General features: G+C 43.5%; 1 protein-coding gene across 2 annotated transcripts in view; it reads right to left on the bottom strand.

Moving 5' to 3' along the window:
* The window catches only part of fig4a (FIG4 phosphoinositide 5-phosphatase a), an 85,667-nt gene that overhangs the window by 60,399 nt on the left and 9,254 nt on the right, over positions 1-16,014 (bottom strand). For both annotated transcript variants that reach the window (XM_039781219.1, XM_039781220.1), the window contains exons 6-11: positions 15,861-15,911; positions 14,865-15,028; positions 14,271-14,399; positions 9,346-9,446; positions 7,611-7,773; positions 4,920-5,017 (exon numbers count right to left, since the gene is read on the bottom strand). In XM_039781219.1, the coding sequence (XP_039637153.1) occupies positions 4,920-5,017; positions 7,611-7,773; positions 9,346-9,446; positions 14,271-14,399; positions 14,865-15,028; positions 15,861-15,911 (706 nt within the window). The remainder of the gene's footprint in view (positions 1-4,919; positions 5,018-7,610; positions 7,774-9,345; positions 9,447-14,270; positions 14,400-14,864; positions 15,029-15,860; positions 15,912-16,014) is intronic.

Genomic DNA, 16,014 nt, shown 5'->3' with positions numbered 1-16,014 from the left:
TATCTGAGTGGGAAGAGTAAAAGTTATCTCCGGCAGTCAATGCTACTTGACTCTAATTAAATTGGCTGGTTGGATTCACATGCTTGGATGTGTTCTCTCTACCTCTCTTAACATACAAACATGCACCAACACTTGACAAAACAACACAACCTTTCCTAGTCACCACTGTGGAAAGATGGACTGTCATGATATCATGGTTAATTGCCCATTCCTCCCTCTTTCTGTCTCTCTGGGATAAGAGAGAGGGTGTAGCATATAAGCAGGGTGTCCTCACTTAGTCAGCACAGTCGGCATATATCACATGGCAGGGGCTTGTGCGGACCTGTGAGGTCTGTGATTGGTCCGCCGCTTCACAGCTCCCCTTGTGAGTGACAACGTGAGCTTGAAACCCAAGAGTGTATGGCTGTGTGACCAAGTGCGTCCATGCGCGTGTATGGGAAAAGGCAATGCAAAAATTACTTTTAGAGCACTGCACACAGGGTTGAAGATGAAAGAAAACAAAGCGGTAACACTTTATTTGAAGGGGTGTGCATAAGACTGACATGACACCGTCATGATTATGACATGACACCTATCATGAACATGATGGTGTCATTTTGAGTGTTCATGACTGTTGTCATTAAGTGTCACTCTGTAAATTATGACTTTGTCCGAGATGTCTTTGTCATGACAACTTGACAGTAACGAAGACAACAATCTCTGTTATGACAACTTGACATTAAATAAGACAATACAACCTGTCAATGTCTTTGTCATGACAACTTGACATTAACCTAGACAACATAACCAGTCACAGGCCCAATTATCAAACTTTAATAAACTATTTAGCTTTGTGTGTTAACATACATTAAACTGTCATTAAGAGGTTGGTTTTTACATTGGCTGTCATGAGAGCCTTATGTAATTGTGTCATGAATAGGTTTCATTGACCTCAAGTAAAGTGAAACAATTTGAACCTGTCATGATGTTTGATTTAATCATCAAATGCTTAGATAGCTATAAGACGGTGTCATGAATAATACCAAGGTGATTTAATTCATTTTGAACAGATAACGTTAGCTTTAGGCTAACGTTTCTTGTTGCTAAAACTAGCTTACGGCAGCTTACTAAAGTAACTGCTAACTGTAGTTAGCTGCCGTTAGCTAGCTTGTGAATTCAGTTAGTTGTACAGCTGTTAAATTAGCTCACTCAGGCCAGGGCTGCAAAGAGTCAAACCCAGAAAGAAAACCCTCTTGGTAGTGTATTCTCTCGGCTGTGTTTGGTCCCATCCATGTAGCCGTGTTCACAGGAGTGGCGGGCGGATCGATCCAAATATCGATAACATTGATACCAACGTTGGTATTGATATTGATCAATACCAGTGTAATAAGATTGATAGTTTAGTTTCAGTTTCTCTCCAGTATGCACCGCTGCGGTTTCATCAAAGAAGCAACTGTCTGTGTAAGTTCCGCTGCTTTAAAGTGGTCAAGTCCTGTCACAGCGCGGAGCAGGCACACTTTGCTCGTCTGCCCCCCTCTTGTGATTTGATGTTGTACCGTTGCGTGACTCAGTGGCGCCAGGCAAACAAGCAAGCAAGCAGCCAGGCCTGGCAGCGACCAGCAGCACACACACACACAAACAGTACAGAGACGGAGCAGAATAATGGCAGAGAGGAAGAGGAGTTCTGTGTGGCTATATTTTCAGGCCAAAAATGAAACAACGGCAAGCTGTATAATTTGCAAAGAGGCTATAAGATACAGTGGTAACACAACAAATGTATACAAGCATATGAAAATTCTGTCCTTGGTTTTAACTTATAATCCAAATGTAAAATCACAAAAATACTTAGGCTAAAGCTCATGAAAATTCATCCTCCTTAAATATTAAAAAGTATCGGTATCTGCGATATTGGCCCTGTATTTACTTGGTATCGGATCGATACCAAATATTGCAGTATCACCAGCACACCACTGGTGGAATTTTGATGGTGAAGAAATGTTCCGCCCTACTCTGCCTCTGATTGGCCAACCCTGGTATTCTTACCCTAACCAATCTCACTTCTAATGCCTAAACCTAACCAGTAAAACTAACGAAGGCAACAAGTAGGGAGGGAATTGTCGCGTCCCAGATAATGATTAGCATTTACAGTAGACAATAGTGCAGAATGTGCTTTAAACTGGGTTTCACCAGACAGCTTCAAGCGATTCAATCGTATTAAATTCATTCCGCCATGCTAGCGTTTTAGCTGAGTCGGTATCGCCAGACCGGGACTAAAAACAGCCTCCAAGACTTACGGAGGAGGCCAGTTTACTACATGGAATGCGCTAACGTAACTGAGATGGTTTTCTTTCCGGGTTTAGCTAGCTCTTGCAGGCCAGGTCTGAGTCTGCTAATGTTAGCTAGCTAATTGGACCGCTGTAACGTTACAGCTAACCGACGTAATGGCAGCTAACTACAGTTTGCAACAAGTCCAAAACTCAATAAATCAACTCGGTACTGCATTCACTGTTGTCAAACGGGTCTTATAACTTTTAAGACATCTTAATGACAAGTCCAAATGGTTCCACTTTACTTGAGGTCAAGGATATTATTCATGACACAGTCTTGTAAGTATGTGATGATGAAATCAAACTTCATGACCAACTGTTCCAAATTGTTTCACTTCACTTAATAATATAACATAATTTACAAAATGACACTTATGGCCCTATCTTGCACTCAGCGCAATTGCCTTTGTACACCAACGCATGTATCATTCCTATTTTGCACCCGACACACAGCGGACTTTTCCCTCCACAGACGCACGTCGGTAAATTAGGGAATGCATTTGCGCTTCCGGGGGCGGTTCAGCGAAAAGAAGAGGCGTGTTCCGGCGTAAACGTTCCCTAGTGCTATTTTGCAGTTTCAGAAAACAAAACAATGTAGCGTGTGCACAACGCACATACACTTTGCTTCGCTCATCTACACGGACGCAGCAGTTCCCATTTTTGCAAACCATACATAATTACAAAGAAAAATATAACTGAAAATGCGCTTCAGGTGTTTGGATAGATCAGGAGGCACTTTACAGTACAGTCCTCAAAAAGTTGCAGCATTCTTTGTGGCTTGTTGTGTTTTACACAACATTTCCATGAATCATGGATGTGTTGATGACATAAATGAGGAAATATTAGAGGACTTAAGGAGACGTAATGTTGAACTACAGTGGGATTGGACACTGCGGCGGAATCTGGTCCGGGAGTGGCAATGCTCGATGCGCTCCTTGTGGAGCGAGTGGACAGAGATGGAGTGGGGGGAGGAGGAAGGGTCAAACAGGTGCAGGTGGTGTGTTTGGAGGCCCACGCTGCATGGCTGCAGCAATTCTCTCCAGACTTGAGGAGATGCGCCTGAGAGGAGCAGCAACATCGCCACCCGGCCAAGACGGGCATTTATTACTTTGCCGCATCCCGGACAGCTCCCGCTGGCGTGCGCCAGGCAAATCCGCCGTCATAATAGCAATCCGCCATGGAACAAGCGCGCCTGCTCTTAAAGGGAATGTGAGATGACGCTCTGATTGGTTTATTGCACGTTATGCCCAAACCACACCTAGCTACTTCAGACCAACCCATTTTAGATTTGCGTAGGCCGCAAGAGTCATTTATCCCGCCATATAATAGCAACAGCGCCCAAGATCCGCCCACAAAGCTACTTGCGTTTCACATTTGATACTTGGGTTTCAGATCGTTAAAATAGGGCCCTTAATGACATCATGAACGTCATGAACACTCAAAATGACTCCTTCATGTTCATGATAGGTGTCATGTCATAATAATGACAGTGTCATGTCAGTCTTATGCACACCCCTTTAAATAAAGTGTTATCGAAAAAGCATCATCATACACCTTACATACATTATTATAGGGAGCAGGAAACCATGCGTGTCTTTGCAGGTGTGTGTGTGTGTGTGTGTGTGTGTGTGTGTGTGTGTGTGTGTGTGTGTGTGTGTGTGTGTGTGTGTGTGTGTGTGTGTGTGTTCCCTTTCATCATTACTGTGTGTGTTTGCAGAGCAGATTTAGATCAATAGATAGAAGTTACCATTTCAACTGCTAGTATCACCATCTGACAGGAAAATGTCTCATGATAATGAAAATCTCCATAGCAACAACTAACCCTGAATATCATCCAGTGCTTGGCGAATTTTACATTTACAGCCCCCAATAGATAACAACCTATTGAGTGATTCCACAGACTGGGCATATTTCATCCAAACACACCACAAAGATATTTTATATAATCCTCACACTAGGCAGTATTGTTAAAGAAAATTCTAGTATTTTACCACCTGGATCTTAGTCTAATATTACTTTAGGTATGCTTGCCTTCTCTCCAAACACAATGTTGAGTACAATGTTAATTTTTTGAGAAACTGATTTCTCCTTTAATACAACATACATTTTCCTTCAAGTTCCTCAATAAAAATATTCTTTCTTTCCAATATTTTCTTGTCATCATTTCTTTTAGTGATCAGTTATCAAAACTAAATAAACAAAATAGAATACACATGGGGTTTAATAAGGAAAGGAGTGAGGAAATACATAATTACAATTGTTTCACAGCCAGTCAAATAATTCAAAAAACAAAAAGACTGTGCCTAGTGCACTGCAAATCTTCTCTTGATAAGACTGCATCTGTCAGTTGTTTTAACCGTTAGTGGGATGTCAGTGTATTTCTTTTTTGTTATTCCGTTTCTACTTTATAATACTGAATTACTGCAATTTGTTGTGACATCTGTTCAGGAAAAGTGGAGTCATACTGCATCATTTTCCAGTCACAGTCAAATTGGAAAAAAAACAAAACAATACTAAACAGGATACTAAAATAATAATAATGACTATTTCCAGGACACTTGACCTGCTTTATGTTATCATCTTATGATGTGAGTGTGTGTGTGTGTGTGTTACCTTGACCAGGTTGAGGATGATGATAGGAGAGCCAAACCGCTGCAGCATCTGGTCAAAATGGAGGGCAGCTACGTGGGCGTATGGGTCAGCTTGGTCCACTGAAAGAGAAGTCAAACTGAGTGTTTAATATTTAAGGGCATTCAGGGTTATCACGTTATCAGATGGTTAAGAATAATAGTGTTTTAGGCTACTGTATTGCATCTGGATGTCTCTGCTGAAAGTGTCGACACAAAGTGTTTCATTTTAAAATGTTAATTTAAGAAACAGAGCAAAATTTGTAATTCTGAAAGGCAGTTTGTTAAGACTCAAGCTTCTTCAGTAAGACAAGAAAGTATGTAGATGAGGTAACTTGTTTTAATAGGGACGGTCTGTTTCATTGAGCCAATAAACATACACATATAAAAGTATAATACTGAGCTGTAAAGTCTCAAGCACTCTCACTTCCGTTTTCATTCTTTTATTAATTATTTATTTTAAAATCATGTTAAATGCCTCCATTTGGCACTCAGTGGAACCCCACACCTGCAGCCAGCAGTCAATTGAACCAGTCAGAAGAAAGATTAGAGGAAATAGGTCAGACCATGCTCACTGGTATCTAAAACAATAAAAACAGGAGCTCAGGCACACAGTTTTCAAGTTCACTCCACAATTCATTACTTTGTGCACTGCACACTCAGGGGTAGATGAGAGTTTACAACCCCATACAGTACACCCTATAACATTCTTATTGTACCATGGGAAGGGATTGTAGATAATGACGATGATGGTGAAGAAGAGTAACACAATTAAGGTCATATCCTTCACAACCAAGACATTTGCCCACTTCAGGGCAGTCATAAAGACAGTATGTATACACTTACGTAACAATGAGTCTTGACAGTTATGGCTGGGACGAGAGAATAGGCAATGCATGATGTGATAAGGACTCAGCATGTACAGACCCATTGCTGACCTAGATTCGTCTAACAGGTGTCAGTCTATGCTGCCAGCATCACAATCACCAGGCTGCACCTGGTTTTTAATTGTTAAGACTTCATGTCAGTTTCACAACACTCAAGGAGGTGGTAGACTAACAAAGCACAGGCTTTTGCTTCAAGTTCCACAAGCTTGGTCTGAACTTGAAAAACTTAATTTTAGTGCACCTGACAGCCCCTTCCTAAAATCAACTCTCTTGTACCTTTTGGAGATTTTAGAAATCTGATTTTCAACCTCCAAACTTCTACTTGTAATTGATTTACATAATTGTATTTTCTTTTAAATCATCCTAAATTAGTTATCAAATTATCTTTTTTCCAATTAAGAAAATGTTAGTAGCCTTCTATTGTTCTTATGATGGCATAGCTTTTCTGTGTTTTTATTTCCTTATTCTTGTTTTTGCCTTTCTTTGTCTTTGTAATTGACTCTTTGTCATTGTAAATGAGGGCCGCCCCTCAATGATGTCTTGAGTATAAATTAAGGTTGAATGAGTGAATGAATAGTAATTTTGGGAGATATGGCCTATTCCTTTTTTACATGGATTACATGAGAAGGCCAATACCATTATCATGCAAAAATATAATTTAAAAGAGGAAAGTTAACCAAGTATACCATTACCAAGGGCAAACTGTGTCAAACTACATGTACATATACACAGTGAAATATAATCTGATAGTGCAAGAATTGGGCAACATTTGAGAAATGTCAAATAAAGTCTTTCAGGATCAAAGCAGGAGCAGGATGAGTTTATACACAGAGGGATCTCAGGGACACGCTCAGTGTGTCTCTCACACAAGTAAATGCCATCTGAGGATGAATTAAAGGGCAAACTGGGGGTGGGGGGGGGTTATGATTTAATACAGGTATTGTACACATGCAAGCACCAATATCTTCCTACACCCACACATCCACACACCCACCCCCTCTCGCCCTGGTTTTGTGTTTTTATCCAGCTCATAATGGATACAAAGATGAGAACCAGGAGGGGGGTATCCTGCCTTCACCTGTTTCATTCTCTTTTTTTCTTCTTCTTATCTTTGTCCCAGTGGTTGGGAAGTATTGCCCTGGTATAAAGCCACTCTTCCCTTTTTTTAAATGCAGTTTTTCCAATAACATTCTTCCTCTGTCCCTACAAGGTTATTTCTGGTCCTGGGCATCCATTAGGTTGAATACATTGAGCATTATACATATAAATAGTTAGAATACCTATTGTGCTACTGTATGGCTGACCTCTGAAAGAGGATATACCTGTATCTTGCATTTGTTATCGGCCTTTATGTATCAGGACAAAGTGGATATGAAGATATTCCATCAAAGCCTGGGCAGCGTTGACAACTCTCTACCTTTTCCATTATAAAGCAGATGTTGGACACCTTAAGGGGATGGATATTTTGAAGTAGATGGCACGCCCCCAGTTTGGAGAAGCAGGCAGGAGTACCAGAACGGAAACTAAGCAATGTACTGCTGTGGACGGGGGGCAGCAGGAAAATGTATTTTAGCCACCTGCTTCTCTAAACTGGGGGCGTGCCGACTACAGATAAGTACTTGAAACAACCACACTTCAAAAAATTTAAACTATCCCTTCAAGCAGCAAAAAGTCCATCAATAATCCAAGCCATGATACCATTTTCTTTAACACACTAGTCTGATAATGGAAAAACAAAGAAGTTGATGAACAAAGTAAGCAACAAATCTGGTGTTTAGCATGAGTCTTACATCGTATTGGGGGTTTTGGCATCATGGTGGAAATGTCCTGGGACCAGTAGAGCGGGACTGAACCTCGCACCTGGACGTATGAGGAGTAACTTCCTGCTGCGAAAGACATAACTGAGGCATCATGGACGATCTGCTCTGTCTCAACCTCATTAGCCACATCCCCCTGGAAACAACAGAAAAACACAAAGGTTGGGAAAACAATCTCATCAAAAGGTCCATTTAGTAGCTGTCCGGAATTTTTTTATAATCTTCATCAGCAGGTGGAGCTCTCCAAATGTTCACAGAATTGTCAGTTCAAGGAAATTCTCGTTCATGTTGAATTGGCAATCTGAATCTTGATCATCTGCGGATGAGAATCATGTGATATGATTGAAAACTTCAGAACAGCTACTAAACTGCTGCTTCCAACGACAATAATGAACTTTGACTTGGGAACATGGAAGAGAAGCCCATGAAGTGCTCAGAAGAAAATGGAAAACAGAAACAGCAGTTAATAAGCTGTTCTGCAGCTTTTGATCATCTCACATGAAGAGACATGATCAAGGTCAACACAGACAAGAATTTCTTAAAATCTACTAATCCATGACAACCGGGCAAACTCCATCTCCATTTAAAGCTCCAAAGCATTAAAATAACAAGTAAATCGACATTTTAAAAAGGTCCCATGGCATTAAAATTTCACTTTATGAGGTTTTTTAACATTAATACGAGTTTCCCCAGCCTGCCTATGGTCCCCCAGTGGCTAGAAATGGCGATAGGTGTAAACCGAGCCGTGGGTAGCCTGCTCTGCCTTTGAGAAAATGAAAGCTCAGATGGGCCGATCTGGAATCTTGCTCCTTATGAGGTCATAAGGAGCAAGGTTACCTCCCCTTTCTCTGCTTTGCCCGCCCAGAAAATTTGGCCCGCCCATGAGAAAGAGACATCATGGCTTGCAAACAAGCAAAGTGGCAGTTGGTCAAGGCCACACCCCACCCTCCACCTTGCCCCCCCCTCCCCTTTTCCTCAATAGCGTTTAAAGCTACAGACACAGAAATGGCACATCCTAAGGAAAGCTCATTGTGGGAATGGCTCTAGTGGCTGTAATTCTGCACCATGGCTGAATTTTGGGAAAGAGACTTCAGATACAGTATTAGGAGACCACTAAGGCCTATATAAAAGCATCCAAAAAGCAGCATGTCATAGGACCTTTAAGCCCACAGACCTTCTTAACGGCTGACATTTTGCTATCACACAGCAGGACAACCACAGGTTAATTAATAATATTAATAAGGGCTGCACTCGCTTAAGCTTCTGTGCATGCTGGCCCACTGACATGACTTATTGATACATTTACACATGGAACAGAGCCATCGTTCTCAACATTAGTTACACCTGTTTTTCCTGCTATGACAAGTCAAACTGTCTGTTGTGATAAAGGCCAATCAGACAGTATTCTATAATGAAACATAGTTGCAATTTTGTATAAAAACTACTTTACTTGGCATTGACCACAATAGCAGGAAACTGTGAAAACGGTGTCCAAGCTGATCTCAGGATGGCAGGATATCTATGTTTGCTCCTAAATTTCCTCCCACCTCCACCACACACCCACACAAACAACTCATGCATACTCAAGGAAGAGGCAGCGGGCCAAATTAACCCCCTGTGATCACCCTGAGTCATCTCAATCATCCAGGTGGCCCTCAGCCCTGCCTCTACCATCTATTCTTCCCTGTTGCCTTGGCAACTGCTGTACCTCGCAGTTGGCTCCTCTTTTGAGGAAGCGGGTCCCGGCAAATTTGCTGGAGCGCCTGGCAAAAAGGGTGATGTGGACCGGTCGGCCGTAGATCAGCAGCTCTGTAGTTGGTGGGTAAAGGAAGAATAAAAGGAAAGGAAAGGAATAATAATAATAATAATAATAATAATAATAATAATAATAATAATACAATAATAATGCACCACTGACCACATTACACAATCACCTGTTTTAAAACACACTATTATTACACTAAATATTAGTATTTTATACTTTGGTAGACTAACCACTTTTGAGAACTTTATGAAAACTTAAGAAAAAGCTAGTCACTGTACTCTAGCATTTATTTAGTATTTTGCCTAACATCAGTTGTGTTTTATGTCATGACCTATCAATTTAACAGCATCGGTTCAAAACAAGTCCAAGTCACATAAAAATGTTATTCTTAGCTACAGTATGAACATTTTGGAAACATCCATCCATCCATCCATCTTCGTCCGCTTATCCGGTGTCGGGTCGCGGAGGGAGTAGCTCCAGCAGGGGACCCCAAACTTCCCTTTCCTGAGCCACATTAACCAGCTCTGACTGGGGGATCCCGAGGCATTCCCAGGCAAGATTGGAGATATAATCCCTCCACCTAGTCCTGGGTCTTCCCCGAGGCCTCCTCCCAGCAGGACGTGCCTGGAACACCTCCCTAGGGAGGTGCCCAGGGGGCATCTTTACCAGATGCCCGAACCACCTCAACTGGCTCCTTTCGACGCAAAGGAGCATCGGCTCTACTCTGAGCTCCTCACAGATGACTGAGCTTCTCACCCCATCTCTAAGGGAGATGCCAGCCACCCTCCTGAGGAAACCCATTTCGGCTGCTTGTACCCTGGATCTCGTTCTTTCGGTCATGACCCAGCCTTCATGACCATAGGAGAGGGTAGGAACGAAAACTGACCGGTAGATCAAGAGCTTTGCCTTCTGGCTCAGCTCTCTTTACGTCACAACGGTGCAATAAATTGAATGTAATACCACACCCGCTGCGCCGATTCTCCGACCAATCTCCCGCTCCATTGTCACCTCACTCGCGAACAAGACCCCAAGGTATTTGAACTCCTTCACTTGGGGTAAGGACTCATTCCCTACTTGGAGTAGGCACTCCATCGGTTTCCTGCTGAGAACCATGGCCTCAGATTTAGAGGTGCTGATCCTCATCCCAGCCACTTCACACTCGGCTGTGAACCGATCCAGTGAGTGCTGAAGGTCACAGGCCGATGATGCCATCAGGACCACATCATCTGCAAAGAGCAGCGATGAGATCCCCAGCCCACCAAACTGCAACCCCTCCCCACCCCGACTACACCTTGATATCCTGTCCATAACAGGATTGGTGACAAAGCGCAGCCCTGGCGGAGGCCAACCCTCACCTGAAACGAGTCCGACTTACTGCCGAGAACCCGGACACAGCTCTCACTTTGGTCATACAGAGATTGGATGGCCCTGAGAAGGGACCCCCTCACCCCATACTCCCGCAGCATCTCCCACAGTATCTCCCGGGGGACCCGGTCATACGCCTTCTCCAAATCCATGAAACACATGTAGACCGCATGGGCATACTCCCATGCTCCCTCCAGAATCCTTGCGAGAGTGAAGATCTGGTCCCTTGTTCCACGACCCGGACGGAATCCACATTGTTCCTCTTCAATCTGAGGTTCGACTATCGGCCGAACCCTTCTTTCCAGCACCTTGGAGTAGACTTTACCAGGGAGGCTGAGAAGTGTGATACCCCTATAATTGGCACACACCCTCTGGTCCCCCTTTTTGAAAAGGGGAACCACCACCCCGGTCTGCCACTCCTTTGGCACTGTCCCAGACTTCCACGCAATGTTGAAGAGGCGTGTCAACAAAGACAGCCCCTCCACACCCAGAGCCTTGAGCATTTCTTGACGGATCTCATCAATCCCAGGGGCTTTGCCACTGTGGAGTTGTTTGACTACATCAGTGACTTCCGCCTGGGAAATTGACAACAATCCCCCATCATCCTCCAGCTCTGCCTCTAACATTGAGGGCGTATTAGTCGGATTCAGGAGTTCCTCAAAGTGCTCCTTCCACCGCCCTATTACCTCCTCAGTTGAGGTCAACAGTGTCCCATCCTTACTGGACACAGCTTGGATGATTCCCCGCTTCCCCCTCCTGAGGTGGCGAACGGTTTTTCCAGAAGCACCTTGGTGCCGAAACATGTCTTCTCCAAACTTCTCCCACACCCGCTGCTTTGCCTCTTTCACGGCAGAGGCTGCAGCCCTTCGGTACCCTGCAACTGCCTCCTTCTTCAGTCGGACGGCTTCCCTGACCACCGGTGTCCACCACGGTGTTCGTGGGTTACCGCCCCTTGAGGCACCTAAGACCACAGCTCCTCGCCGCAGCTTCAGCAATTAAAACTTTGAACATTGTCAACTCGGGTTCAATGCCCCCAGCCTCCACAGGGATGCACGAAAAGCTCCGCCAGAGGTGTGAGTTGAAAGTCTGTCGAACAGGGGCCTCCTCCAGACGTTCACAATTTACTTGCACTACCCGTTTGGGCTTACCAGGTCTGTCCAGAGTCTTCCCCCACCCCCTGACCCAGGTTGACAGCTCCGCCACTCTCTTCACCCGAGTGTCCAAAACATACGGCCTCAGATCAGATGAAACGATTATAAAATCGATCATTGACCTTTGGCTTAGGGTGCTCTGGTACCAAGTACACTTATGAGCATCCCTATGTTCAAACATGGTGTTTGTTATAGACAATCCATGACTAGAAGTCCAACAACAAACAACCACTCTGGTTTAGATCAGGGAGGCCGTTCCTCCCAATCACGCCTCTCCATGTGTCTCCATCATAGCCCACGTGCACCCCAGCAGGACTACGGAGTCCCCCACTCCCCCCCCGCCCCACAACCCGCAGGTGTAGGGAGGCGACCCTCTCGTCCACCAGGGTAAACTCCAACGTAGCGGCGCTCAGCCAGGGGCTTGTGAGTATCCCCACACCCGCCCCGGCGCCTCACACCCTGGGCAACTCTGGAGAAGAAAAGGGTCCAACCCCTATCCAGGAGTACGGTTCCAGAACTGAGACTGTGCGTAGAGGTAAGCCCCACCAGATCTAACCGGTAGCGCTCCACCTCCCGCACAAGCTCCGGCTCCTTCCCCCACAGAGAGGTGACATTCCACGTCCCCAGAGCCAGCGTCTGCTGCCCGGGTCTGGTCCGTCGAGGCCCCTGAACTTCACTGCCACCCGTGTGGCTGCCACCCGACCCCAGCGGTTCCTCCCACAGGTGGGGGGCCCATGGGCTGGAGAGATAGGTGCCATGTAGCTTTTTCGGGCTGTGCCCGGCCAGGCTCCGTGGCAAACCCGGCCACCGCTCGCTGACGAGCCCTCCATCTGGGCCTGGATCCAGACAGGAGCCCCGAGCTTCCTCCGGGCAGGGTCTTTCTATCTCTACCTCGTTGTGTCATAGGGTTTTTGAACCATTCTTTGTCTGGCCCCTCACCTGAGACCACTTTGCCTTGGGAGACCCTACCAGGAGCACAACGCTCCAGACAACACAGCCCTCAAGTTCATAGGGACACACAAACCTCTCCACCACGATAAGGTGATGGTTCCCGGAGAGGTTTGTTTTGGAAACAAAAGTTATTAATCTGTTTCTACATGATTGCTTAGGGATATGTAATGAGGCCAAATGTCTTCCTTTCCCCCTTATCGCCTTTTTTCCCCTGCCTGCTTCAGTGTCTCATCTTCTCCAAATTTCTGCATTTACTCTATCCTCTGAGTCTCCTCTTATTGCACCTATCAGTCCTTTCATCCTCTCAGAAAAACAGCCATAAAGGCAAAACTGTTTCCAGGAATTGTCTAAACTCAAAGCAATTCAATCACACAATGTCACTGTGGCAGCATGCTGCTTGATAAGAGTGGCAAAAGTGGTGATTACTAGGAGTACTGACTATAAAGTGCACCTTACTGTAGCTTACTGCAACACAACTACTGGCAGAAAAATATTAATTCTTAAAAAATAAATTACTGATAAAAAAAAAGAGTAACTTGTTTTGACTGAAAGGAAAAAACATATTTTACACTGCATAATGTGATTAATGCAAAGGAGACTTAATGGTAAATGATTGAAATCTGGACCTAAGGCAGACTTTTACCATAATAAATCAAACTGTTTACTCAGTTCTAGTCAAGCACAAAGCCCCTGTGCAGCAGTAAGCAATGCATCAACGCTACAAAAGCTTCTCACAAAATCCAGAGGAAATGATTACTGTGGAGCCTAATACTAATCTCTGGTATGCAGCTTGTTTCTACTCAAAACCACAAAGCAAAAGCTACAGTAGCACTAACATGAAAGGCAAAACATGGGTTTTGTCTTCAATCCAAAAAGAAAAAAAATAACGTGGCTTATCTGATTAAATATGCACAATGTTGCTGCCTTTTCCCTGCAGATAGCAGATGGAGCTATCATGCACGTGCCGGTGTTTACATACATGATGTAACCATTTGCTTAATTGCCATAATACTTGTTTTGATAAAGCCCTATGAATAAATACAAATTGGTTCTGCAGTTTTGTAGTGAATCACACTCTCACTCGCTCGTTTAGCAAGTGTAATCCACGTGCTGTGATGGAGGCCGAGCGCAGTTCAACAAGTGATGCTGGGGCTGAGAGATGAGGGGGAGTACCAACAAAGCACAACATTGCGAGAGATAAAAGTTGTCTTCTGCTGTACTTGTGTGCGACTAATCAAATTAATCAATGCTGACAGATGTTATGTCCCAACAAAATCCCATGAAGGTGCTATACAGTTTATATGGCATATATTTTTTATACATAAACACATAAATCAAAGCAACAGCCAAACAATTCTGCAATGCACAAACAAAACTGACTTGACAATGCTCAAAGGATACTGGACTGGCCACAAAAGCCGTGGATTATATACATGAGCCAGTCATGATGCACTATGTCCTTGACTCGTTCCAGCAGCTTCCCGTTCCACACGTACTTGTAGTACGGCTCGCTCTGGAGGCCGTAAACCACTGTGGCAGAAGAGTAGGAACACATAAAAACCTCAGGATCATTTTAAGGAAATGGGGTAAGACCAAATCATCAGTTAGAATGCCACAAATAGAAAAAAAGATGAGGTGACGCAGGCTGTGGAACACGAGCATATTTAGAAACTTTTTTAAGAAAATTTGTATTAAAATGTTGCAACTGGGACTTAGCTTATGTTAATGTATTACAATACACATGTCATGACAGAACACATCAGCCAAGACAAGTCAAGTTGTTTTTCAATAGATTTTCAATGGACTTCAATGACAAAAACAGACATTAACGCTTCTGACTGTGGCAAATACATCAGTGACTTTCTACTTTTATGGGCATTCATGGCAACAGCAAAGTGTCTTCAATTGACTTGCACAATGTGAAGAGGCTTACAAGGTCTTCTCCACCCAAAAGAACAAACAAACAAACGTAATATAATGGCTACTTCCACTCACCCTGCGTAGGCAGACCCTCATCTTCAAAGATGTCGAAGCTGTCCTGCTTGCTCTGTTTGTTAACTTCTTCCTCAGCAGGGGAAGTTGGTGAAGACCACAGTTCATAAGGTCTCTGCAGCAAAGTCAGGTTGTACTGCAGCGAATGGCTCAGGTCATAGCTGTAGCTGCAGGGTACAACGGCAATATCTAAGCAATAGGACACATGCAAAATGAAATCTAAAAGGTATGTTTCCTTAGTTTTTTGCACCTTTTCAACATTTTACACACTAAAAAATTTGACAAATTGACAAGGAAGACATAAAAACCTTTGCATGAACTGAAATATTCAAAACATACAATAAAGACTGTGTGGAGACTCCTTATGACAACCAATAGCACACTTATCAAGATAGGTACCGTATAAGGAAAACGGAGTTCAAATAAAGTTTTTTTTTCATAGCTGTTACTAGTACTGAGCTCTGGGCATCATCACACATGGTCAGCCTTGTGTTGAGTTGATCTTGTAGAAATCAAACTTTTTATTTAAAACTTTATCTTTATTCTTTCTCAATTCTAATGTTAACAGTAGGCTTTCTTTTTTATCTGGACCTGGTAAAGAGCCTAAAAACAAGGGAGCATATGCCAGATTTTGTTCAATCAATTCAATAAAGTAGTGAAAATGAAAAATGTCTCATTTCACAATGTTAAAAAGTCATCATCATCAAACTCTTGAATCTGAACAGTAATTTGCTAACTTTCCACCAAATTTAGGTGATTTAGGTTTCGGGGTGGCAGTAGCTCAGTCAGTAGGGACTTGGCTTGGAAACCGTAGGATCGCTGGTTCAAGTCCCCATACGGACTGTGGACTGGTAGCTGGAGAGATGCCAGTACACCTCCTGGGCTCTATCAATGTGCCCTTGAGCAAGGCCCATGGAGGGCAGGCATTACATCTTAATAAATTATATATTAGTGATTTAGTGATAAATGGCTCTGTTTTTGTGAGAAAACTTACAGTACCTGAAGTAGAAGTTGCTGGATAGGTCCACGTTCTGAAAGATCCGCACATATCTAGGAGAGAAAAAACTCAGTCAGTCAAAGACACATCTGAAATAAGTATAAAATAAAAGTCATATATAGGGAATTTATCAATAAGTTATTAAACTTGTATATT

The sequence above is a fragment of the Perca fluviatilis genome, chromosome 18 (genome assembly GCF_010015445.1).
Source record: "Perca fluviatilis chromosome 18, GENO_Pfluv_1.0, whole genome shotgun sequence".
NCBI lineage: Eukaryota > Metazoa > Chordata > Actinopteri > Perciformes > Percidae > Perca > Perca fluviatilis.
The sequence above is the reverse complement of the archived record's forward strand: the minus strand, read 5'-3'. Positions and strand labels throughout refer to the sequence as shown.